The sequence below is a fragment of the Cibotium barometz genome, chromosome 25, assembly GCF_041138505.1.
Source record: "Cibotium barometz isolate CiBa-2024 chromosome 25, ASM4113850v1, whole genome shotgun sequence".
NCBI lineage: Eukaryota > Viridiplantae > Streptophyta > Polypodiopsida > Cyatheales > Cibotiaceae > Cibotium > Cibotium barometz.
Window position 1 is genome coordinate 30,454,418 of NC_141070.1, and position 25,902 is coordinate 30,480,319.

The 25,902-nt window shown below is 41.8% G+C and overlaps 1 protein-coding gene across 3 annotated transcripts in view; it reads right to left on the reverse strand.

Annotated features, from left to right (window-relative positions):
- The window catches only part of LOC147624454 (DNA (cytosine-5)-methyltransferase 1-like), a 47,307-nt gene extending 31,744 nt beyond the window's left edge, over positions 1–15,563 (reverse strand). Inside the window, exons 1-6 of one of the 3 annotated variants that reach the window (XM_086819444.1) lie at positions 15,209–15,560; positions 14,947–15,008; positions 14,759–14,855; positions 14,446–14,550; positions 13,984–14,106; positions 13,209–13,311 (exon numbers count right to left, since the gene is read on the reverse strand). In XM_086819444.1, coding sequence (XP_086675570.1) covers positions 13,209–13,311; positions 13,984–14,106; positions 14,446–14,550; positions 14,759–14,855; positions 14,947–15,008; positions 15,209–15,442 — 724 coding nt within the window. In that variant the 5' untranslated portion in view covers positions 15,443–15,560. Of the gene's footprint in view, positions 1–13,208; positions 13,312–13,983; positions 14,107–14,445; positions 14,551–14,758; positions 14,856–14,946; positions 15,009–15,097; positions 15,147–15,208 lie in introns of those variants that run through there. The other 2 variants (XM_086819447.1, XM_086819446.1) reach the window with 2 other exon arrangements.
- Between the last annotated feature and the right edge of the window lie 10,339 nt (positions 15,564–25,902).

Below are 25,902 nucleotides of genomic sequence, written 5' to 3' on the forward strand. Positions count from 1 at the left end.
GGGGAATGCCTTTCAGAATTTTGCATTCAATAGGACCTCGCTGTTAACTTTGATAAAGCAAGGTAATAATCTTCAATATCTCTCCCACCTTCACATCCAGATTGAGCTTCACATACCAAGGGGATATGTGCAGATTGTTTGATCATGTGTAGATGATGAGAGAGATGCCTTTAAAGATTTTTGCACTCAATGGAACCTCTCTATTAGACCTTGGTAAAACCAAGGTTAACCGAGAGGTAATGGTCTTCAACATCTCTCACCCCTTCACATCCAGATTGAGCTTCACATACAAAGGGGATCATGTAGAGATTGTCTCATCATATGTCTACCTCAATGTCACTTTCACTAGCCCATGCTTCAACATGGTTCCCACAACACAGGCCAAACAATCACATACCTCCATTGCATCAATCACATGGATCCCCACAAGTGCTCGAGGCTTGCCCAAGAGTCCTCGATACATTTAGCACACAATGGCCACCCTGAAGTAAGGTATGCTGGAGTTTCCACTTGGTTCTCAAGATATGGGCTCCCCGTTGACCACCGCCTCCAACCCCTTCAATACAAGTTGGATTCCCCTTTCCTCCAGCTTTCTCATGAGGACACCAACTAGGTTAACCGGTTAGATCTTCTCAACCTTAACACCCACTCCACATGGATCACATCTTCAGAGCTCACACTGAAGATGCACTTCTAGAGTCTTCTACAAACATCATTTCCTCATGCTCACTGAGGATGGTGTAACCATAGTTGCCAGACGTTTTTAAAATGAAAAGTATTAATTATGGCTTGTATATATAGTTTTAAAGCCTAGGAACCAAAGATTTCATGTATAAAAGTTGACCTTGTGCATAAAAACTCAAGAGTGAACAATTTGAAGCCTATGGCTATCATAATTCATTAAATCTCAATACATTCACATGGCCCCAAGCTCCCATGGGTCTGGTGGCAGCAATGCCAACTTTAATATTGATTTACCAATGACCATTCAACATTGAGCATATTTGTTTTCAAAAAAACACGTCCCAAAAAAAGTTTAAAAAATATTTTTTTATTTTTTTAATTAAAAAACTACCATTAAAAAATCCATCCCCAAAATTGGGACATTTTGAAACACACATTTTTTATTTTTTCAAAAAAATGCATTTTTTTGCAACTATGGGTGTAACATGCACAGAAGCTTCATGGTCGAATTGGTAACTGCAATGCTCAGAATTGACAAAATCTTTTACGACGAATATAACACCAACAAACTGAAGTAGATGTGCAAATGAGAGAGAGAGAGAGAGAGAGAGAGAGAGAGGCCACAGTATTGGGTCCCAAATACCCTCTGTAGGGCCCCCAATACCCTTTGCATTTGCTTTATTAGAATGATGTAAATCAAATAATAAAGAGAAAATCTTCACCTGCACTTTTCGCCTTGGTTGAAGTCTTCCTTTTGGCTATCATGGCCCTTGGAAGCAGAGGCCCCTTATGAATTATGAGATGCTTTCATCATTTTCTTGGCTAGAGTATTTATACCCCCTCAGCCCTCTAGTTAGCTGCCACTACTGGAGTTGGGCTACGGAATATTCCTCACGACCTACTATAAATAGCATTAAATGCTATTATAGCCATCATTTCACACCCAATATTGGGCTACCTCTCATGCGCATTACTGCTAGGCTGCCGGGCAGCTTGTGTGAGCTGCCCCACACACTGGCCGACAAGCAAATAAGGGCATGGTGCCTTGTCGGTTGCTTGACCAGAGGCCCTAGGGCTGGCCGACAGCCCCTCCAACCCAAGGCATGGGTGGTGGGCACAGCCTGGGCCCTCTTGGCCCCTTGAGGGTAGTTCTACACCTCCCCCATGCCCACACTCGGAGTTTGGCTTAGCCTTGGGGTAGCCCTACGGAGTTGGCCCCATCTCTACATGCAAACATGCATGCCTACAAAAGTCTAGCATCCAGTTGGAAACCAAATACACAAAACATCTAACATCATTCCAAAGGGAGACTCACAGCACAGACTGGCACTGTTTCATGTGCAAGACAATGCACACTTGACCTCAAACGCATAGAGTGGAACCTTGGCTAACTCGTCCCGGACGAGGCTCACATGGAACCAGTTTCCACTCCATGTCCTACACCTTATTCAAATATGTCCACATGGCATCCAAGTGCGGGATGCACATGACAAATGGATGGAGCTCATATGGAAACCTAGGGATGAGAGAATCTGATGATTATACCCACAAAATTTGAGACAAAGGAGCATTAGAAATGGTGTTGCCCAATATACTATGAGATTCGACACCGAAGGTTTCAATGTCTGCTCTATGAGGGATTTGGCCCACTTTCCAAGATCGTTAAGTTTCCATACCAATGCTACCTAGGACTCTTCCTACTAGAGCTCCGTAAACACATGGGCACTTTCTAGAGAGAGACTTGGCCCTAGCCACATTGACCCCTCTCTCACCAACCAACCATGACCAACTTCTTATGAAGCCAAGAGGAGGAAGACACCCATACATAAGATCATGTGGACCCACCTCACGTTATTGTAGACTTGGCCCAGCCACATTGACCCCTCTCTCACCAACCAACCATGACCAACTTCTTATGAAGCCAAGAGGAGGAAGACACCCAAACATAAGATCATGTGGACCCACCTCAGGTTATTGCAGACCCACCTCACCCAAGAGGAGTTACCTCAGATCAAGCCTCTACATTTGATTGTGCCATAGTCACAAGGGACGGGGGACGGGGACGGGGACGGGACGGGGGACGGCCATAAGTAGGGAACGGGGACGGGAGAGGAAACAGCACTCAAAAAATAATTTTTTTTAAAAATTTTCTACTCTGCACTTATTCTACTTTGGAAGCACATCAAAATGAGCACAAATTTACACTAAAATGCTAAGATTTTGAGTCAAAGATAATAATTAAGTAGATACAAAATGAGTCATGACTCATGAGTCAGGACTCAGGAGCCTTAAGGAGGCAAAATACAAGGACGGACTCAAATGAGTCAATGACAAAAAAGTGCTGAAGACTAGAGGCTAGAGGCTAGAGCTAAGTAGTAAGGCCCATGAATCATGATCCATGAATGATCATCCACGTGAAGTGCTCGCCTCATGGTCATGGGTAGCTTGTGCGGCTGCCAAAGAAGCATCAAGCTCATCCTCAGTCTCATCCTCACTGGCATGCTGCTCCTGCACCTCATCCTCCCGTTGCTCTTCTTGTTGACTCATCTCCCACTCGGTGAAGGAATCTGCCTTCTTGGTCATGCTCTTGCAAAGCATTCGCAAGTTCGCGCTGACGAAGACAAGGTCATTGGCACGCTCTACCCCGAGTCGGTTCCTCTTCCTAGAGGCAATGTGGCTGTAGGTACTCCAAAGTTGCTCCAAGCAAGAGGAGCTGACGGCCTGGCTAAGTATGCGGATGGCAAGCTGCTGCAGCTCCGGTCCATCTGAACCAAAGTCCTCCCACCATAGAGCAGCACCAACTTTGGAGCGGTCAACCTGTGCATCATGACAGCCATAGGAGCCATGAAACGACCTGTACATCGAAAGCTGGTCCCTGATCTTGCGCCTAACCGATGCATCAGGCACAAGACGATCCAAGATGATCCTCCATCCAGCGCTCACCTCCCGGTCGCTCTCCTGCTTGTTGCCTTGGAATTCTGGGTCCACCACATAAGCTACTGCATGCAATGGAGAGTAGTAGGAATTCCACCTTCCTAGACACAAGGCATGGATCTCCTCGTATCTGTCTTCGTCAGGCACGAAGTCTTTCAACTTCTCTATCATGCGATCCATGGCCTCGTAGACCTTGCCTATGCATGGCTGCATAGCGTCTACAATCCTCAACAGGTGGACTATGGGCCTCACCATAGCATCTGTGGTCTTCACACGCTCCCACCAAGAGACGTCATCCGCCCGTAGCCTACACTCTTGGCCAGTGTTTGTATGGGACTCTTGCATGGCGACAAACTCGTCGCTAAGGAAAAGCCCCCTCAAAGCACCACTACAATCCTTCAACCGGCCCAACATGAGAAAGTTGTAGGCGAACCGGGTGTCGGAATATTTGAGAAGAGAGAGACAGGACCTCTTGTTGAACTCATGCCGAAGTCTTTGGTGGTTGAGGACAAAGGAGACCATGGTGTTGGCCTCCTCAATGAGCGGGCTGATCCATGGCAATGCCCCGATGTCCTTGAGGAGGTTGTTTAGGCAATGAGCCATACAAAAGAACACCGTGACATGTCCATACATACCTTGGAGAATAGCTCCCGCCGCCCTATTGGAAGGCTCCCCATCCGCAACAAAGCCCACTACATGCTCGGGGCCAACGATCTCCATGGTGGTAGCCCACTCCGCCGCAAGCACATCCGCGCTCTTCCCAGTGCCGGATGCATCATGAGATGAGATGAAGTACATCTCTCCACGGGAATATGCAACCATGCCGTGAATACTCCTCTTGCGGGTGTCACTCCATCCATCCACAATGAGGGAGACTCCGTTCCTCTCCCATTGCCGCTTTGTGTTGTCGACCGCTTGCTCTACAATGCGCTTCTCCTTGTCGAGCAATGTAGTGCGCAAGCTCTCGGATGAGGGGGGCGTATAGGTTGAGCCAAACTCCCCAATCTTCTTAACCATTACCTTGAAGTATTCCGACCTATTCAAGAAAGTAATTTACTAATGAGAAGGAGACTAGGATGATGAAAACATGAATGATGAATTGGCAATGATCGATTGCACTTACCTAGCCGCTTGAAAGGCAATGTGGTCGTGGAAGAAGAAGCGGGCCACCGCCATATCCACCTCCTCCTTCAACTTGGGGTTCCAATTCTCCCCAAGTGTAGATTGTCGCCGTGGGCCACGTAATGATTGAGAGGCCGTGGAGATGGAGGGTGCCGGTGTCGTGGATGGAGTAACATTCCGACTTGATGGCGAAGGTGATGGTGTGCATGATCCCGATCCACCACATGACTCCATGGTAGAGGCTTGAGTTCCTCTCCCCATCGTCGCGGGATCCACGGCCACTCGTGGTGTCGTCCTTGTCGCTTCGACCGCTTCGTAGACGCTAAGCTTGTCAAGAAGTTCCCGTCTCTTCTCGGGCGTGACATTCGTGCAAAACCTCACCTCATGCCCACTCTCATGCAAGAGGTGGGCTCGCACTTTGTCGGCGCCACCCGTTCGCCGGTACGGGCAAAGCTTGCATACCCATGGCCGAGAACCGTCTCCATGAACGAATGTGGTGTAGTTTACCTCCTCCCACCATGTCCATCCCGTTGTCCTTCTACGAGAAGCCCCGGCACATGAGGAGGATGCCATGGTTGAAGATGGCTTGCCGCTTGACTCTTGAGCCTTGAGGAGAGAGAGAGAGAGAGAGAGAGAGAGAGAGAGAGAGAGAGAGCCTAGAGGCTTGGAAGTTGGAAGAGTCAAGACTCAAGAGGCTTGAGGGAGAGGTGAGAGCCTAGGCCCTAGAGCTTGGAACTTGGAAGTTGGAAGAGACTCGAGAGAACTTGAGAAGATTCAAGAATCAAGAAGCTTGAGCAATGAGCAATGAACTTGTGTGTGGCAGCTTGTAGCCTTGTAGAGGTGGGCTCTTATATAGATAGGCAAGAGAGAGAGAGGGCCAAGGCCCAACAACATAAACGGCTAGTAGAGCCCAAGCCCAACAGCCATAAACGGCTACAGTGGGGCAGGCACGCAGCACGCAGGCGCAACGGCCAGAAACGGGCAGGCGCAACGGCTATCTGCCGTCCCCCGACAGCCGTCCCCCGTCCCTACGCCGTCCCCTGCGCCGTCCCCGGTTTGAAACGCCAGACAGGGGACGTCCGTCCGTCCCCGTCCGTCCCCGTCCCTGTGCCATCCCGTGTCGGCGTCCCCGCGTTTCTAGGCGCCGTCCCCGCCGTCCCCTGTGACTATGGATTATGCCTAATGTCCCTAGCCCCTTGGACATCGGCCATGATCCCCTCCTCAAGTACAAATCCAAGACATGCTCTGTCCCCAATTGGCCGACCATTTGGTCCATCTCCAGATTTGTGTCTCGTTCACTTGAGGCCAGGCTAGTGTCTCATGTGAAGGGGCCAGTATTTTTGCACAACATGGACAGGAGCCAAACTTGTGCCACCCGTGTGTTAGCAGGATGGTGTCGTATGGACGGGAGCTAGACTAGTGCCCCCCGTGTATGACCTGGACTGTGTTCTATCCATGGGAGTGTCACGCCATGGAAGAGACAATTTTTGTGCTGTGTCTTGCCTATGGGACTGTCACTCCATAGGGAGGCTCGTGCTTGGATCTGTGTCTTACCTATGGGATTGTCACTCCATAGGAAGACCGGGATTTATGTTTTCTGTCGTGCCATTATTGTGCCCAACAGATGTTTAGTACTTGTTCCATGAACAGGAGATATGTCCATGATACTGTTTGCAGATGCATTCATGTTTTGCATGTTTGGAACTGTTTTCGCATGACTTGTATTTTTGTGTTTGCCTATTTTGACGTGCCACTTACTGAGCGGAGATGCCTACCAATGAGTCGTGAAGTTTGCTCTGTCTTCTTCTGACGAGTTTTGTTGCGTGTGAACAAGTGGTAAGTGTATTGCACTTGTTTGTTTTAAAACTTTCTTTCTAATTCTTATTTTTTTATAAGGTTGTAAGTTCACATTCATTTAAGAGTGGGATACACACGATTGTGCAAGCGATCATATCTCTCCGATAGCCCTCAGGTTACTGCACATTGGTGGGCTGCATTCTCTACACAAGCAACTACGCCTTCCCTCTGCAGGCGGCTATGCCTCCCTTCCACAGGCGAAAAGAATGGTGAAAGCAATTGCGCAAGTAGGGCCTACTAAGACGTGGACAAGTCTTGAGTATACAAAGATGCGTACATCCATGTTGGATGAGCAGAAGGCCTTGATAGACAAGGCGCTCACTCCTATGAAAGCAGGTTGGCAAGAGTTTGGATGCACTATTATTTCAGATGGGTGGGCAGACATTCGCAAGAGGCACATAATCAATATCCTTGTGTCATCTTGCTTGGGCACCTATTTCTTGCGTGCCGTGGATGCAGGGAGAGCAGGAGATGGCCACATTCGACAAGATATCCTTGAGGTTGGGGAGGACAATGTTGTGCAGGTGGTGACCGACAACGCCTCTAACTGCAAGGCAATGGGTCAAATGGTCGAGGCAGAGTTTCCACATATAGTGTGGACTCCATGTGTCTTTAGTAGACTCTCTCTCTCTCTCTCTCTCTCTCTCTCTCTCTCTCTCTCTCTCTCTCTCTCTCTCTCTTGCGTGTATCTCGACATGACTTTTCTAGGCTTGATCTTTTCCATGAAACCACCTGCCGATGCCCACCTATATATTTCCCTCACTTAAATGGGGTGGCTTCTTGAATTAAAGTTCCACCTTCCTTGCTTTCCAATACATCACCATTCTTGTTAAAAGAAAGGGCAAATTCTCTAGGTTTTAACCTAGACCTCATGTGCCATAGATTCAAAAGTGTCATCCACCCATGTGGCTTGTTTCTTTGCATGAGGATTTACATGCAAATATTTCAACTTTTTCTCCCTAGCAAGTAGTTGTCATTTTACATGTTCAACCACATCGGACCCATCATGATTAATGCCCTTTCCTTTGGCACGAGACGACTATCCCAACAATACATGATCCCCAAGGCGTGCATCATGAGCATACCCTTCACAACAAGCCTTTCATTGGAGTTCCCTCTCGTATTACTACTTGCTTGGCTGGCCATAAAGTTCCAAAGCACTAATAAGCTACTATAACAAGATTTAGGATCGTTTTCTACACCAAAGTTAAGAAATCATACCAACGAAATTCCACCCACCGGAATTGAGCACAATCTTGACCAGTAAACAGGATGACATATAGCACAACACAAAGCAACGCACTAAAATCATGAAGCTTGCATTGGGGCTAGAATGGGCCTTCCCCTCCCTCAATAATATGATTACCAATAATATGATATTATTCAGGAGTATTCCAGGTTATAAGCGTCACAAGATTTCCAATTAGAACAGTAGAACTAAAACGAGTACCAAACAATGTGTTTGCGTCGATGTAGACTCGAATTCCATCAAGTGGCAGCCCCGCGTTCTCCAAGCTCCAACATCAAACCAAACGCACGCTACCCTCCATTGGTCTCCACGCAAAGCACGCGACGAGCCAAGACCGAGGGATAGAAGACGGAATTTGTGCACAGAAGCAACCAGTGGCATCACAAGTGCAGGCCAAAAACGTAACTTCAATTCAGATGACGATTGCCGATCAACAATACAACACAACCATCACTGTTTCGGCTGTGTACGGCCTGTACAACAGCAATAGGTGCAAGTACAATAAGGACAGGACAGTTGCTCAATAGCACAAAAGGTATGGCGGGTACAATAAGTGGGTTGGCCATGCACCTAGTGGGGTGCCCAGTGTTGGGCCCATAGGCACACGGGCTCCCACGCCCAAACCATCACGAATGTAAACTTGCAAAATAAGTTATAACAAAAAAACTTCACAGAGAAGTTCACACGAGCAATCATCCCCGGACCCCAACCCCTTAACTGGGTACACAATCCAAGGTATTTCACACGCAAAAACATATGATGCAATGAACATCTTGTCATGGACAATCTCCCCTTCATATAGCTTGTATCCAATGACCTTTTTGAGCGTAGATAGTGTTCAAAGCCCAAAGGGTCAAAGCACAAGAGTATATCTGGATCCCCAAATATCGACATCTTACCCAAAAGTTACTAGACTTGTGCCAAAAGATCTAAGTGTCAAAAATTTAGTAATATTGGATGAAAGGTGAAATAATATATGGCAATAGGGTCAAATAGGTATAAGTCAACAATCATATTCACAATCTAATCATTGTGGTTGATAATATTGTTGCCGTTAGAAGACGACTCATCTTGTCTACGTCTTCTGAAAAAATTGCTACTGAGAACTGAATCAAGGCTAAGACCAACCAAGACAATGTTCGAAACAATCACGAACAAATCAATTACCAGAAGATCTTGGGTGACCTTGTGATAAAGATCCACGTGGTGTAAAAGTGTAATGGCTATGCACCCACCAACGTAGCAAAATGCCAAGGTGAGATTAGTTGGAAATACTTTTGAACATCCACGTAAAGAATGAGGTTAAGTCCCTCAACTAAGTCATGTAATTTGTTTGCTAGAGTTAAAAGAAGAAATCTCCAATGCCCCATAGGTGGATTGGGAGATGGCCAATTTGGGTCAATCAATACAAGCAAGTTCAAGCTTGAAAATCTACATTGGCAAGTAGAAACAACTTACGAAGGGCACACTAAAATTTCTCCTTACTTACCACCGCTTAACCATGGTTGCCACAAGAAAGCAATGTTGGACCAACAAAGGAAACCTTGTCAATGAGGTTAAAATTTTCAAAATATAAGTTGATCTTAAATAACCATTAATTGATTGTATGTTATTTACGTTGGCAATTCTAAGGTTCCAAGTGCATGGCCACCATCTGCAGTTGCATACCCTATTGCCATGGGGAGAGGATTGATTCATCTTCAAAACTCAATCATGGTAGTGAAAGGAACTTGATTGTGTTACTGCATTTCCTAGAGATTCTATTACATCCCTATAAAAACCGATTCCGAAAGGATGAGTCAAAGCCATCGTGGAATAAGGTCATGGTAAGGCTACCAAAGAAGAAGCCACAATAGACTGCTTTTGTATATCGTAGGGGATTAACAGAACCCAAGGTGAAACTAAGACTTTGGGATATTGGAGAGTCGTTGTAAATGTAAGGTCAAATTAAATGGAATAAGGTCATGGTAAGGCTACCAAAGAAGAAGCAATAATAGACTACTCTATATATCATAAGGAATCAACAAGACCACGATCAAGCTGGGAAATTATGGAGAGAGTCAATGTGAATGCAAAGTCATTGTGCAATCTTAAATTATAGCCCATACCTTTGACAACTTTTCATGAAGTTCAAGTGGCAAATGGAGCTACAATGGATTACACAATTATGTGTGAAGAGGTGTGTTTGGACCATTCAAAAGAATACATGTGCAAAGTTAATATGCTTGTTCTTGATATGGAGCCTATCAACATGGTTCTTGGATGTGATTGGCTCTTAAGTCTTGGATTTTTCACTATGAAATTAAGCAAGGTTTTATGTAGTTCATGCATGGTGAACAGAGTATCACATTGGTGGGAGTGATTGCATCAAAGCTTACTTTAATCAATGCCACTCAACTTAAGAGAGCTCAAGAAGATGGATTATGTGTATGTGTTATAGCTTTACAAAGATGAGAGCAATGATTTCGAGAAGATGGAAATGCATAAAGGCATGCAAAAGTGGATGAGTATAAAGATGTAATAAACATGCCAAAATGTTTGCCACCAAAAAGTAAAATTGATCATGGGATAGAGCTTGAGCCTAATGCTAAGCCCAAAAACAATCTACCATATACATTATTCATAGTGGAGAGAGATAAGGTGGTAAAACAAGTACAAGAATTGATGGATATGGGATGAGTGGAGATAAGTCAATCTCTTTTTATATCTGTGATACTAGGAGATTTGTGCAGTTCAATGTAGGTTGATTGAGAGCTTTTATCCATACCAAAATCAACATAAACATCTTTGAAGGACAACACAAACACCAAGCTTGCACATAGATACTATGGTCTATACAAGATTGAGTGAAGAGTTGAACAACTAGCCTATAAGCTAATGCTACCCAACAACTAAACATATATATGATGTGTTCCATGTCTCTCAATTAAAAGCATATAATTAAAGTACAAGATGAATTACCTCCAATGAACGAGGAAAGTATGATAAAATATGTATCAAAGAAGGTATTGGACAGTAAAGAAAAGGTGTTATGTGACCATTCTTTGGTGGAATACCTCATCAAGTGGAAGGACTTACCCAATGAAGAGGCTTCATGGCAACCAGCCTCAATTTTGGAAGCATATAAGGACATTATGGGTGCATTTGGTGGGCCAAATGAGAAGAAATAATAGTGATTTTTTATTGTTGAAATTTTTGTATGTCACTGTTAGAGAGCTTCATACCAATTAGAGATTATGATACTTACATTTGGAAATAATGGTAATTGAGGTACTATCATGGGGAGCAAGTTTTAAGATTGATTCAAAGATGTAAGGTGTAGCTTTCAACCATTGGAGACAATTCATAGCCGTGAATCACATGTGGATGCTTTCACATGTTGACTTGACATGTCACTCATTTATATGCTTTGTGGATATGGTACTCAAGCACTTAAATGTGGAAATCCAACCCATATGTAAGGCTTATATATTACAAGGTATTGAGAACAAAACCTATGGATGGTGGTTAAAAATATTTGATACGATATGTACCATACATATTCAAAACAAGCACAAAAAGTATGCTAAGTTAAGTACGCCACTCTTCTCCTAGTTTAATAGATATAACAAATGGATTTGGACTCTAGACCATGATAAGAGGGAGAATAAGAATCTAAGAATGAAATTTAGATATGAGCAATAGGAGGTGGACAAGGAGGAAAGCTTTCAACCACATAGAGCAAGAGTGGAAGGAACCCAAGTATAAATACTTGAGCTAAGAAAAAGGACAAGGCATTGTCACCGACAAATGGAGTCTTTAGAAGTCACATGACTAAAAATTTGGTGCACTTTCTTGTGGGACAAGTGGATAGATATTAAGAAGATAAATATTTAAAACATTCTTGTGTCTTTGTGCAAGGACACCAAGTTTTTGTGTGCCATTGATGCATTTGTGCAAAGCAAAGTTGTCAAATGAAAGCTCACCTATGTGAGATGGTCATGGAGATCGGTCCACAAAACATTGTGCCAGTTATCATTGATAATGAATCCAATTGTATGCCTATATGGAAAGGATGCTAGAGGAAGAGTTTCCACATATTGTGTGGACTCCATGTGCTACCCATAGCTTGGATGTTCCAAAGATTGGAAAAATAAGTGGGATCTTTAGCACGTCCATCAACATAGTCAAGTTTGTCACAAAGAAACCTACATTTCTTGCAATGAATCAAATTAATAGTGATATGGAGCTTTTCAAGCCATCATGGACCAACATGTTTATTATGGCTGAGAGGCTAGAAAGAATACACCATGGCATCTTGCTTATTATTGTCTCCAAAGAGTGGTAAGCTTGGGAGGATCGTGACCACCAAGCAATGGCATTTGCACATAGTAATAAAGAATGATTGATGGACAGAGATTGCAGCTCTATCGAAGGCAATTCAATCCTTGTATAGTGTCCTTCAAATAACAATTATGGAGGGTATTACACTTAGACTCGTTTATGAGTTCATGGGTAGGAACGGTAAAGCCTTAACAAAGCATTGTCTTGTCGCCGGTCGGCTCAAAGATAAGCATGTTACAAATTACTACATAGGAATAGAATGTCCTTTGAAGATTGCATTGTGTAACTATGGATCTTTCGTTTCAAAACGTAGCTGTTTTCTTGAATCATACCATGTTTTTTTGGGATTCATTAATCATACCATGAGAGTTTATTTTGGGATTCATGGCATCAGAAAGATATGAAACCATTGATGAGATTGATTCCATACGCCAATCCATGCGATTGCCCATATGTTGCATCCTCTATGGATGCAATGAGGAACACTATGGGGAAATTCAGCCCTACAGTCAACCCATTACATTCATTTCAGCGATAAAACCAGATACATTGAACGGTGGGAGCCCTTCTAAGAATTATGGGGACCAACACAATACCTTACAAATGAGAGAGAAAGAAACCTCAACGGTCAACCTTAAGGTCAAGTTGACCAGACCTCTAGAGTGACAAACCCCCTAGCCTTGACTCCATAGCACCCATGGGGGTTGGCCAAATGCTCTCAAGTAATGAGTAACAGAGATACAAAATCAGAGAATGTAGAGGCAAAGTGCATGATTGGACTAATACATGCGCATTGATCAATGGCCTTTTTTTTGTCATTTAAGGCAACAGGTTCATGCATCAATATAAACCCACAACAATTGGCAATATCACATCATCACTACATGTCCAGGCTATTTGAAAGTTATTACACACTGCTCCGTGTGGCATCTTTCTGTAAAGCATGTCATCTATAAACCCATCAATACATTGTATATGATAATGCAAATGGATTATGCTACAGTTTCGAAAAAGAAAGTTTGATATGAAGCATATGTACCTGAAGGCAATGAATAGAACCTTGAAAATGCATAGTCGTATCCCATATCATAGTAATAATCACATTTGGGGATCGATTTTGGGTCGCTTATGTTAAAGAATTGCTGCAATACAACCACTTCAACTTATGAGAATCCTTTAAAGTGCCGCTACTATTTATTGCTAAGACTAACAAACATACAATTTTCCAAACTGTTATATCCATTTACTTTTGTCAAACCAAGTGAAGCATAAGTGCCATTGATTATCAAAGTCTACCTTGCTATATGCAACTAAATGGAATACTAGCACCTAAAAATTCCAAAGGACTATAACTCAAATATGCCTAGAATTAAGTAAGCATTCAGGAGAAGCTGTCTTGTAGGTTGGTTGCCTTAAATTATTTAAGGCTTGTTATCTTGGCTCCAACTAGGTTACCACGACGTTACATTGATATATCAATAAGTAAATTGATTTATCAATTCTTAATGGAATAATAAGTCAGTAAGTTGTGGTCAATCCATATCACATAGTTCTAGTGCTTCCACAAAACATATTTGCCTTTAAAATTCTATAAAGATATTAATAAATATGGGACTAGAGGACTAGCCTAGCCACCTGGAACTAGCTGTCCATTCATATGTTGGTAAAATAGGGTTTGGAATAGATTAGGATAGGGTTTGGAATAGAAAGCATGAGATTAAGATAAGTTTGCCAACAAAAATTTGACTCCAACAACTAAAAATTTAAATATTGCTAAGTGAGTTGCAAAAAGAGGTAAATTGTAATAAACCCACCAAAGGAGACAATTTGATAATCTTGAGCTTTTGTTCCAGACATTCCAAAGGATTGGAGTCTTTGACCTCAGAGTAGAATACTCTTTTAGGGTCATGTTCTTGACCCTCTGCTTCTCCAATTGCCTGTATGAATAGAACATGAACATATTTAAACACTCAAGAAAGGGGAGCATTATTTTGCGCACACATATATATGTATGTATGCATGTATGTATACACATAATTTTATATGTATGCATGTACGTATGACACATATATATGTATGTACGCATGTATGTATATACATAATTTTATATGTATGTATGCATGTATATATGACACATGTTTTTGTATGGATGTATGCAAGCATGCATGTGCACACTGCACATGTATACATACACGTGTGTATATGTCACATCATTTGAAAAAATTATGTAGTTTGATGATACAGTAGTCTATGCATTTCTGACTTGAACTATTTACCGTATCTTGGGCACGGAAAAACCATTGGGCGGTAAACCAGAAAGACCCGTCATCTTTTTTGTAGAACTCTACAATTCTGCCGATGTAATCAGGACCACCTCCAGCCTAATAAGGACATGAAAGACATTAAACACTAAATGAAGTGATTTTCATGTATTTGAGAGCACAATCTTAGAATCTAAAAACACTCATTTGCCTTGAAAATTTCTGGGAAACAAAGGAAAACAATTAAGAAGTTGGATTAAAACAGGCATTTGCCTTGTAATTAAAATAATTAACAGTCGAATAAGGAATAAGAAATGCAGGAGCGTACATGGACATAGGCACACTCATTCAAATCATATGTGATCCCAACCACCTCTGCTTTGGCATAGTGCGCCACACATTTGGCCGTATCCCCATCTTGCTCTCTACAAAGCCCACCTTAAATTTCATCCAGAAACCAACAGAATCTGTATGCCTCTTTCCGATTTACAAAAATACATGCTGTGGAAAGCTTACAAGTAATTCTCGTCGGCCTTTTTCTTCTTCTCCCTAGCAGGAGCTTTGTCTGCACCCTCTTCCTGCAATTAATGGCAGCTTAATTGATAGACTAATAACCTTAAACCAGAATAATAGCAGATGATAAATGCATCAGCACATGCCTCTTTACCTCATAAGCCCAAGCCTTGGGAAGGAATAAGGAGAGGATATGATTAAGTGGGCTAGAAACAAGATTATTATGTGATTAGGTTGTAATTTAGAGATAAAATGGCACACTAGCCTTCTTTGGTGGGTATTTGTCGGGCCATCTTCTGCGAGCTTCTGCTTTACTGAAGGGGTTGCCAAGAAATCGGCAACTGAAGGCGCCGTAATCGTCATTGCCTTTGTTGCATCTACCGCCCTTTTTCTGCAAAACGTCATGGGAGGTCTTGAGTTTCTTCTTCACAGAAGAGAGCAGGACCTCATCGTCGCTGCACTCTTCTAATTCCACCTCCAAGATCTTCCGCGCCGGCATAATTTTCCCAAAAAAGGGGATAGAATTTGAAATCAAAAAAGGCGGGAAAACAGAAGCCTCTGCTCTGGGCTAGGAGAAGAGGACGAAACCCTAATGTCTCTTGCTTTCGCTTTATCCCTAGATGAGCAATTTTGAATCTCCACAGGCGGGAAAATGCTCCCCCCCCCCCCCCCCCACACACACACACACACACACACACACACACAAAAAATGTGACTTTTCACATTGTGGAGTCGTCGGTGGTGATGTCCACCCTTCTCCCAAACCCAGATGTTTGTGCCCTTTCACAAGCGTCCACACCAATGTTCGTGTCTACCTTTCAGTGGCCCAAGTACTTTTTGTACTAAAGATCATGGTTTCAGATTTTGATGGGGGGCATTATCTCACTTATCCGCATGGTAACCAAGGGTGTTCTTGCTCCATGCAGTTTTTTGAATAGTTAACATGACTCGAGAGGTTAGTATGGCACTATTTGTACTAAAGATCATCGTTTCGGATTTTGATGGGGGGCATTATCGCACTAGTAACCAAGAGTGTTCTTGCTCCATGCAGTTTTTTGAATAGTTGAACATGACTTGAGACTGTAGTAGCTGCACTTGTATGCTGTCTGTGTGAAGGAAAAAACTACCAACCAACCAATGCCTTTTTTCCTGTTAGAGGGGGAACTTGTATAGTGGATGTTTGTGAATCCAGCCTTAAGCTCCACGTGTGTGGAATCATCTAACTAGCACTAAGTCAAGCACATTCGTCCAAGGTTTCCTATAGAAAGGGGTGGCAACAAAAAGTTGTCCCAACCCACAGCATGAAAATGTTCTAATTTAATCTGAAGAAGCCTAGAAGAGAATTTGGGGGTTGGCCAACCAAAACCGTGCCTCCTCCTTTGTGTAAGTTGATGACCATCTTTTCCCCTTCGTCCTTTACATTTGATATGTGACCTTGCTACTAGAGTCTAGACCAAGAGGCATCATGGGAGGAGGTTGTGAAATGGCAACCTTCTTGTATGGGGAGAGCCTCTAAGATGGCTTCACACATTGTGAATGGCTAGGCAATTGATAGAAATAAGAGGCGATGTCCAGCAAGGTCGGACAGATAAGCAAAAAGCTATCTTCCAATGTCAAGTTGGCTAGCTACTTGTCTCTTCAAGGATGGGCAAGCCTTCAAGTACATAGCCAACCGCTTGCAATGTTGCATGGTTGGCTACCTAAAGCGGCGTGCTTCACAAAAGGGCACTTTGTCCAACCACTTGCAATGTTGTAAGATCAGCTAAAGGTGGCTTTCTTCACAAAAGGGCAAATTTTCCGACCCAACAAGTAATTGGGTAGCACTCTCCACCCCAACGTTTTCGCATCATGTTCACCATGAAGTGGCAAGGCTTGATTGCACTAACAATTGCTTTTTGCCCTTAATTTATTCTTTCATTTTTAGAAGCATACAATGTGAAACTTGCTTTTCAATAGGTTTAGGCATAACTAAACCATCTGAAAGATTTTCTTTTTTGGAATTACCCTCTTTCTCAAGAGAGAAGTCGTCATCCTGTTCATCTTCTTAACCATCTTCTTCTTCTTCTCTTGGCAATTGGATGCAATGTGTCCTTTTTTTCAACAATTGTAACATGTGAAAACTCTAGGTATAAAATCTTGTTAGGCTTATCATCGTTCTTCTTATTATTGTTGGCTTGGAGTTGAATGAGAACTTGCCAAAATTTATCCACATATAGTTGTACAGTCTCTTTGTCAAGGTGATGAAGCATATCCCACTGTTGTCGTGCCCTTGCTTTATACCGAGGTGGCAAGAAAATCTTTATAATAAGCTTTTGAAATTCTTTCCAAGTTGTTGGTCTTTTCACGTCCTTGCTTGGTTGCATTCCACCATAATGATGCACTTTCAACCAAGTGATTTGCAGCGCACTTGATCTTATCTTTCTATATATAAAAAATTCCATAAAAATAATCATCAAAAGTTGACTAATCTATGACATCACGATTTCTACATCCTCTTACTATCAAAATTTTAAAATGTGAAAGCCTTACAAATGACTGATTTTCTTTCCTTTTTGTTTCTCTTTCTCACAGAAAGTTTCTTCCTGTGACCCTTGTACCACTTACCCATATTTATATGTATTAGAAAAAGCTTACTTTTCAAAAAGATAACTTCAAAAAAAAAAAGCACAAGTGCTTTTTTGAGTTTTTGAGCGTAAAAGCTCTATAAAAATATGGCAAGCTACAATTAAAAGTCTTGGGCCTACCAAAAGTATAAAATACTATTTGGTATGTACAAAGGTACGAGACCTTAGCCTTATAAAAATATTAATGTCTAAATATGAAACCATAAAATCTGTTCACATGTCTTTCAAAATATCTCATAGTGGTCCAACGCATGTTCCACACGTGATTAAAACATAATTCGCCACTCAATCATCGCCTACATCCAAAATAGTATTAGTCAGTGCACACAGCTGATTAAACACATTAATCTCAACCATATCATATTAGTGCACCTAGCTGATTAAACACATCAATCCTGGCAAATAATATAAATAAAAGGTGCATCTAAATAAAATATCTCAAAATAAAATAATGGGCATCCATAGAGACCTTAACCTTACAAAAACATTAATGCCAAAATATAAAACCATAAATGGTGTACACATGTTTTTTAAAATATCTTATAGTGGTCCAACACATGTTCTACCCATAATTAACACATAATTTGCCACTTAATCATCACCTAGATCTAATATAATATTAGTCAGTACACACAACTGATTAAACACATTAATCTTAACTGTATCATATAAATACACATAGCCGATTAAATACATTAATCTTGGTAGATATCATACCAGTGCACACAGCTGATTAAACACATTAATCTTAGTAGATGATATAAATAAAAGGCACATCAAAAATAAAATATTTTAAAATAAAATAATGGGTGTCTCCATTATTTTATTTTATTTTAAAATAAAATAATGGGTGTCCCCATAGAGGTTATGATGACTAATAGAAACAATGGAACGACAGAGAAGATAGAATGATAGAGAAGATACAACAATGAGAGAGAGAGAGAACCATACAAAGGGCAAGCGAGCACAGGAGCACGAGCACAAGTTAGGTCGAGTGAACCGCCAGTGAGCACAAGCACAAGGTAGGCCAAGCGAAGCCAGATGCCTAAGCGAACCATACAAAGGCCAAACTAGCAATGAGCATGAGAGCGAGTGAACCACAAATGCCCATGACATGTAGGGTGATGTCTCAAGAAAGAGGAGCTCACTCCCCCACTCCCCCGTGCTATTGCATGTGAATGTTACAAAAAAGGACCCACGTTTTAAAGATACTGAACATTTTATTGAGTGGCCTTAATATATATATTGGACCATTGGTATCAAATAGGGAGGAATATTCGATGCAAATTAAAGCAAAAAAAGATTTTGGGGTCCTATTTAGTGTCTAGAGTAGCACATGAAAAAAACTAGGGTATAGTGTATTTTCCACTCGTGAATTTTGAAGAATGCTTGCAAAGTTGACTGGGAGGATAGTGTATTTTGCACTCATGAATTTTGAAGAATACTTGTAATTTCCTATTCCTAAGGCTGCGCAATGCTAAAGGTCCTCTGCATGTTTTCAGATTGCTCTTGCATGCCTGTCTTCGTCGTGAAGGGTCGTACCCCTCCCCCCTCAAGCCTAGATAGTGTTGCCATATATATAGGCAGTGATGTGTGTGAACACACTTAGGACCGCCGGGGCACTTTTCCCCTCTTTAGGAGGTTTTTTTCCCCCGCTTGTATATACGCCCATCCTTTTAGGGCTAACTTATCTTTGTACATTGACACAATCTAATAAACTGTGTGTTGGTGTGCATTCTTGCTTCTTCTTCTCCAAGCTTTGTGTGCTTTCCTGCAACCCTAATTCCAACAATTGGTATCAGAGCAGGCATCAGCTCCCAGGGCTACGTCGCTAGCAACCTCCAACTCACGTTCTCCGATTGAGGTGAGCTTTCACGAGCGCTTGCAGGTCCCTATACTCTGCAGATTCGCCCGTAGGGCTTTGCATTCTCAGAAATTGCATCTGAGGTCGTTTTGGGCTCCGTTTTTGCATACAAGTACTACACAGGTGTTTTCATCATTTTGTGCAGAAATTTTGACAGTGCAGTTTTATGCAAAACAGGCATACGTATTCTATTGTGGACCATGCTACATAGCATGAGTTGTTTTTTTGTTCAGTCTTTACCTCATTCCAGGTAGCTTTTGCATCAGTTTCAGTCAGTGGCCATGGCCGATAAAACAGCAATGATGTATTTCGCATGTTATCTTGCTGATGACAAATTGGATGGAGACAGCAACTACCCACTTTGGGCATACATGATGCAGCATGTTTTGGTTTACAAAAGGAGTGTGGAACATTGTGCAGGGTATGGATATACGTCCAGGTTCTGTGAATGTAGGATCTGTTGAGGATGTTGCAGGTTCTAGCAGCTCTACTGTTGCTGCTATTTTACCCACTGCTGCTGAACAAGCTCGTTGGGATGGTAAAGATGCGCAGGCTCATGCCTTGATTGCACTTTCTGTCAAACGTAACATCACTCCACATATTCGTTCAGCTAAAACAGCAAAACAGGCTTAGGATATTCTAGCTGGTTTGTATGCAGGTCGTAACGAGGCAAAAATCTCTTACCTGCGTAAAGAGCTAGAATCAAAGATTATGTAGGAAGATGATGACATGAATGTTTTTCTTGCAGAGATTAAAGATCTCAAGGAACAGTTGATTTCTGCACATCACTCCACATATTCGTTCAGCTAAAACAGCAAAACAGGCTTAGGATATTCTAGCTGGTTTGTTTGCAGGTCGTAACGAGGCAAAAATCTCTTACCTGCGTAAAGAGCTAGAATCAAAGATTATGCAGGAAGATGACATGAATGTTTTTCTTGCAGAGATTAAAGATCTCAAGGAACAGTTGATTTCTGCACAGCAGGTGAGTCCACGTGGAGACTTGTTAATGAGGACATACCTGATGTTGCCAAGTATGATACTTTAGTCAACAAGCTCTTTGCAAACGTGCAGTTGATCAGGCGTTTGTTGTTATTGCCTAGCAGAGAAGAAGTGGTAAGGTAGCCCCTTCCACTGTTTCTTCTCCTATTAGTAGGTATGCAACTTCTTCTCCTTCCACAGGTAGCAACAGTAGGTCTGAGAAGGCTCTTGATAAAGGCAAGAAAAAGATCAGGTGCAACTATTATAAGGCAACTGATCATATCATTAAGAATTGCCCTAAGCTAAAGGCTAAAGAGGCAAAGAACAAAGAGTCAAATGCAGCCACAATAGCGGATGCTTCTACAAATGCAGATTCTACAAATGTTGTGCAAGATACAAACTGGGCGTTTAGCGTGTATTGCCAATATGACCCATCTGTACATGATGCATGTTTGGCAGTTTCTATTGACTTTGATGTATGGTATTTTGACAGTGGTGCTACAAAGCACATTACCTCGCATCGTGATATGTTCACTTGTCTTGAGGCTGTCTCTAATGGGAATACTCTCACATGTGCCAATAATGCTTCTTACCCAGTGAAGGGAATTGATAAAATTATGCTTACTGCTACAAATGGCAGCGCTTTCACACTTTTAGATGCATTGTATGTGCCAGGGATAAAGAAGAATCTATTGTCTGTCTCTGCGCTTGCTAGACTTGGACTTGTAGTCAAATTTGTAGATGACAGATGTACTGTTCATGATTTGACTTCTGGTGATACGATTATTACCTCTGGCACCTTGTTTTGTGGGATGTATAGGCTCAATTCTTATGACAAGTGTGTGGAAGATTCAACAAATGCAATTTCTGATGAAAAGGCAGTCTTAGATGCAAAACTATGGCATGCTCGTTTTGGTCATCTGAACTTTGCTAGTTTGCTACATTTACAGAAATTTGATATGGTTGCTTCATTTCTCCCTCTTGAGGCACCATTAAAACATGTTTGTGAAGGCTGTATTTTGGGCAAAATGCAGCATTTTACGTTTCCAAAGGATGGTTCTGTGCGGGCCACTCGCAAATTGCAACTTGTACATAGTGATGTATGTGGGCCTATGCAAACTCCGTCATTTGGTAAACACTTGTACTTTGTGACTTTCATTCATGATTACTCAAGGCATGCATGGGTATATCCACTGAAGGCAAAGTCCGAAGTGTTTTTGTGCTTCAAACAGTTCTTGCTTATGGTTGAAAATGTATCCAATTGTATTGTGGGCACCCTCCATTCTGATCGAGGGGGGGAGTACATGTCTAAAGAATTTGATGCATTTCTGGCTAGTCGTGGGATAAAACACCAATGTACAGTGCCGTATACCCCTCAGCAAAATGGTGTTGCTGAGAGGAAAAACATGTCACTTATGGAGATGGCACGATGTATGGTCAAGAGCCAAGCTTTGCCACATGTGTTTTGGTTTGAGGCTCTCATGTGTGCTGCATATGTACTCAACACGTGTCCCACTAAGGCCTTGCAGTCTGTTACTCCATACGAAGCTTGGCATGGCAGGAAGCCTTCTATTAGTCACTTGCGTGTCTTTGGTTGCTTGGCCTATGCTTTAGTGCCTGTGCAACAACGTAGAAAATTGGATGATAAGGCTGTCAAATGCATTTTTATCAGTTACAGTGCTGAGAGCAAGGGTTACAGATTGTATCATCCACAGTCAAAGCATATCTTGATTAGTCGAGATGTTGTTTTTGTGGAAGATGCTGTGCAACCTTTGTTATCATGTACCAAAGAGATAGGTGTGAGCTCACGGGATGTATTTGATACGTTGTTGCCTCTGTTTACAGGTGGGAATTCAAATGTAAGTCCTAACGAGGCAAATATTCAGCCTATGCTGATTTCAAACGATATCATAGATCAGCCTATTTTTTATGCAGATTTACAGATGTAATCTATGAGAATAGGGCTGAAAATGAGCAGGCTAGAGGTATGTCTAAATGGCTGGTGCAAACCTTGCATGATAGTAAAATTGATGCACCTATGTCTAGTCGTACTCGTTCAGGTTTTCAGCATGCCTCTTATGCATCAGATCGTTATGCTTTGGCTGTGTCTAGTATGTGTGAAGAGGAAGAACCTCTTTCATTTGATGAGGCACAAAAATCAAAAAACTGGTTGGCTGCAATGTAAAGTGAATATGATGCTATAATGAAGAATGGTACATGGTCTTTGTGTAATTTGCCTATTGGTAAAAAGGTCATTGGATGTAAGTTGGTTTTTAAGTTGAAACGAAAGCCAGATGGCAGTGTTGATCGCTATAAAGCTAGGCTTGTTGCAAAGGGTTATGATCAAGAAAAGGGCATTGATTTTGATGAGACCTTTGCTCCCACTTGTGGTATGACTACCATTCGTAGCATTTGTGCATTGGTAGCTCATAATGGTTGGAATGTACATCAGTTGGACATAAAGACTGCGTTCTTGAATGGAGATTTGCATGAGGAGGTGTATGTATTGCAGCCTCGTGGTTTTGTTCAAAGAGGGCAGGAAAACAGTTTGCAGGTTGAAAAAGGCTTTGTATGGTTTAAAGCAAGCTCCACGAGCTTGGTATGAAAAGATACATGCATATTTGACTACACATGGTTTTCAGAATAGTCCAACAGAAAGCACTTTGTATGTTAAACGTGTGGATGATGTACATCTAATCATTGCTCTCTATGTCGACGATGACATGCTGCTCACAGGACCAAATGTCCAACAGAAAGCACTTTGTATGTTAAACGTGTGGATGATGTACATCTAATCATTGCTCTCTATGTCGACGATGACATGCTGCTCACAGGACCAAATGAGGGTCATATTGCTGATTTTAAGGCTGATTTGAATGCCTCTTTTGAGATTCAGATTTGGGGCATTTGCATCATTATTTGGGGATACAATTTAAGCAGTGTGATGGAGGTATTGCTTTGTGTCAGACAAAGTATATTGAGACATTGTTGCGGAGATTTGGCCTTGAAGACTGCAAGCCTATTGCCAATGGAGACAGATTTGAAGTTGAGTCTTCATGATGCTGGAGATCACTTTGATGTCACACTCTATCAGACAGCTGTCGGTTGCCTCATCTATGTATGCATTACGAGACCGAACATTCAGTCTGCGCAGTCTCACAGGTGAGCAGGTTTATGCATAGCCCAGGGTCTCAGCATTGGAAGATAGTTAAATGCATCTTTTGCTACTTGAGTGGCACCATATATCTTGGGTTGTTTTATCCCAATGGGGGGATCATTGCCGCCAAATTTACATGCTTTTTCGGACTCAGATTGGGCTGGTTGCTATGATACAAGAGTGTCCACAAGTGGTTTTTGTTTCATGCTCGGTAGCTCATGCATATCTTGGTTGAGCAAGAAGCAACCTATTGTGGCCACTTCTAGTTGTGAAGCTGAGTACAGGGCAGCTTTCACAACTACGGTTGAGTGTGTGTGGCTCAGACGGCTTATGTGGCTGACTTGGGTGTTGGATAGGAGTCTGCCACCTCTATCTACACTGACAGTCAAAGCGCATTGGCAATTGCAAGAAACCCAGTTTTTCATGCTCGCACAAAGCACATTGAGGTGCATTATCACTATGTCAGGGAGAGACTCTCAGCGCAGGAGAGATGAGCTTGGCATATGTGCCAACACAGGACAACCTCGCCGATCTTTTCACAAAGGCGCTTCCTCGTGAGAAGTTTGAAGCTTTCCGCAAAGCTTTGGGCTTGCTCCTCTTTGTGGACTGATCTACTTCGGGCATGGCACTTCCCTATACATGAGTGCCAGCTCTCGTTCACACCATCACTCCTAGGGGAGATTTGTTGCCATATATATAGGCAGTGATGTGTGGGCACTTTTTCTCTCTTTAGGAGGTATTTTCCCCCGGCTTGTATATATGCCCATCCTTCTAGGGCTAACTTATCTTTGTACATTGACACAATCTAATAAACTGTGTGTTGGTGTGCATTCTTGCTTCTTCTTCTCCAAGATTTGTGTGCTTTCGTGCAACCCTAATTTCAACAGACAGTTGTAAGTGTCAAAATAATTTGTTGAAACCACAAGCAACATTCGATGAACCCTTAGAAACACTTTTGAAAATAAACATCTCATTCGATAATTTATCAATTTTTATTTTTTAATACAAACTTTGGCCCCCCTATTCACTCTACTCTCCCTTAAAATTCATACCTCTTGATTTAGAAAGAGGAAGACAAAAATAAAACCATAGATATTTTTTATTTATGATAACAAAAATTCCCATAGATTAAAAAATGAGAGAAACATCTTCTACCCTTTCTTTTTTCAATCTTGACATCTTCTTGCCTCTATTTCATTGTATATAGCAGCTATGGTTGCTCTCTAACCATCACAAGAAGCCCTACCCATATTGTTACACAGTATCATTGCTCTCCATGGAGTCTTATGCATGTGGAAGCTTATCACCCTTCCACTTCTCCTCGCTCTACAAAGAGCACCCTGATAATCAACATGATGGCCTCAACGCCCTCCTCTACAGATGCTACTCAATCTCCTATAATCTCCAACCAAAAAAAAACGTTGCAAGTTAAGAGAGGCCATTAAGTACTTTACTATCCTCTGGCCTAGCAAGGAAACAAAAGTCATGGTCTCTTTTATAGTAATATGGCATAGCGGAAAGAGAGAGCAAGACAAAGCACAATAGACAATGTAATAGATACACAATGGAGAGAATTAACTATCATGGTTATTAATAGGTGATTATTAACAAGCATACTGGGCATTGTTAACTATCATCCTTGTTGATGACTGGTGACTGTTAACTCATAATTGGCACTATTAACTAGCATACTGGTAGGTGTTAACTAGCGTACTTGTAAGATTCCTCTCTCCAGCTTTTTAGATGTAAAGGCGTAAGAACCTCCCCTTCAGTCTCTGAAATCATCTCCTAATTTAGAATGCGAGAAAACGTTATTTTAACCTTTTTTGGTCTAGAGAGAAAATATTATAGAAAAATAATATAATTTTGAAATATTTTTGGATAAGTATTTTCTCCCAATCAATATGAAGAGATCCCCTCAAAAATAGAATCTTAAAAATAGTGTTTCAAAGTGCATTAAAAATTAATTGAATATGTGTATTGGAGATCTTGGCCTAGGGATACATAATTTCCAAAAAAAATATTAAGGTCCAAAGAGTGCTCTAAAGAGCCAATAAGATTAATCCAAGTGTTGGAATAAGGAAAATACAGAGAATAAAAGAAAATCTTTCAAAAATGAGTAAATTCTCACATAAGATGAAGAGTTGATTAGTGTTGGATTTATTAGTAAAAAATTAAGATTTTTTAGTTAAAAAATAAAAAATTTGACACCTTTGAGTGGAGAGAAAGGCTCATGAAGGAGGCGAGGCGCCTAGAAGTCACATTAAGGTGGTATTATTTTTAATACAAAAAAATTAAGATATTTCATCTCTTCTCTCTCCTCCTTCAAACCAAAT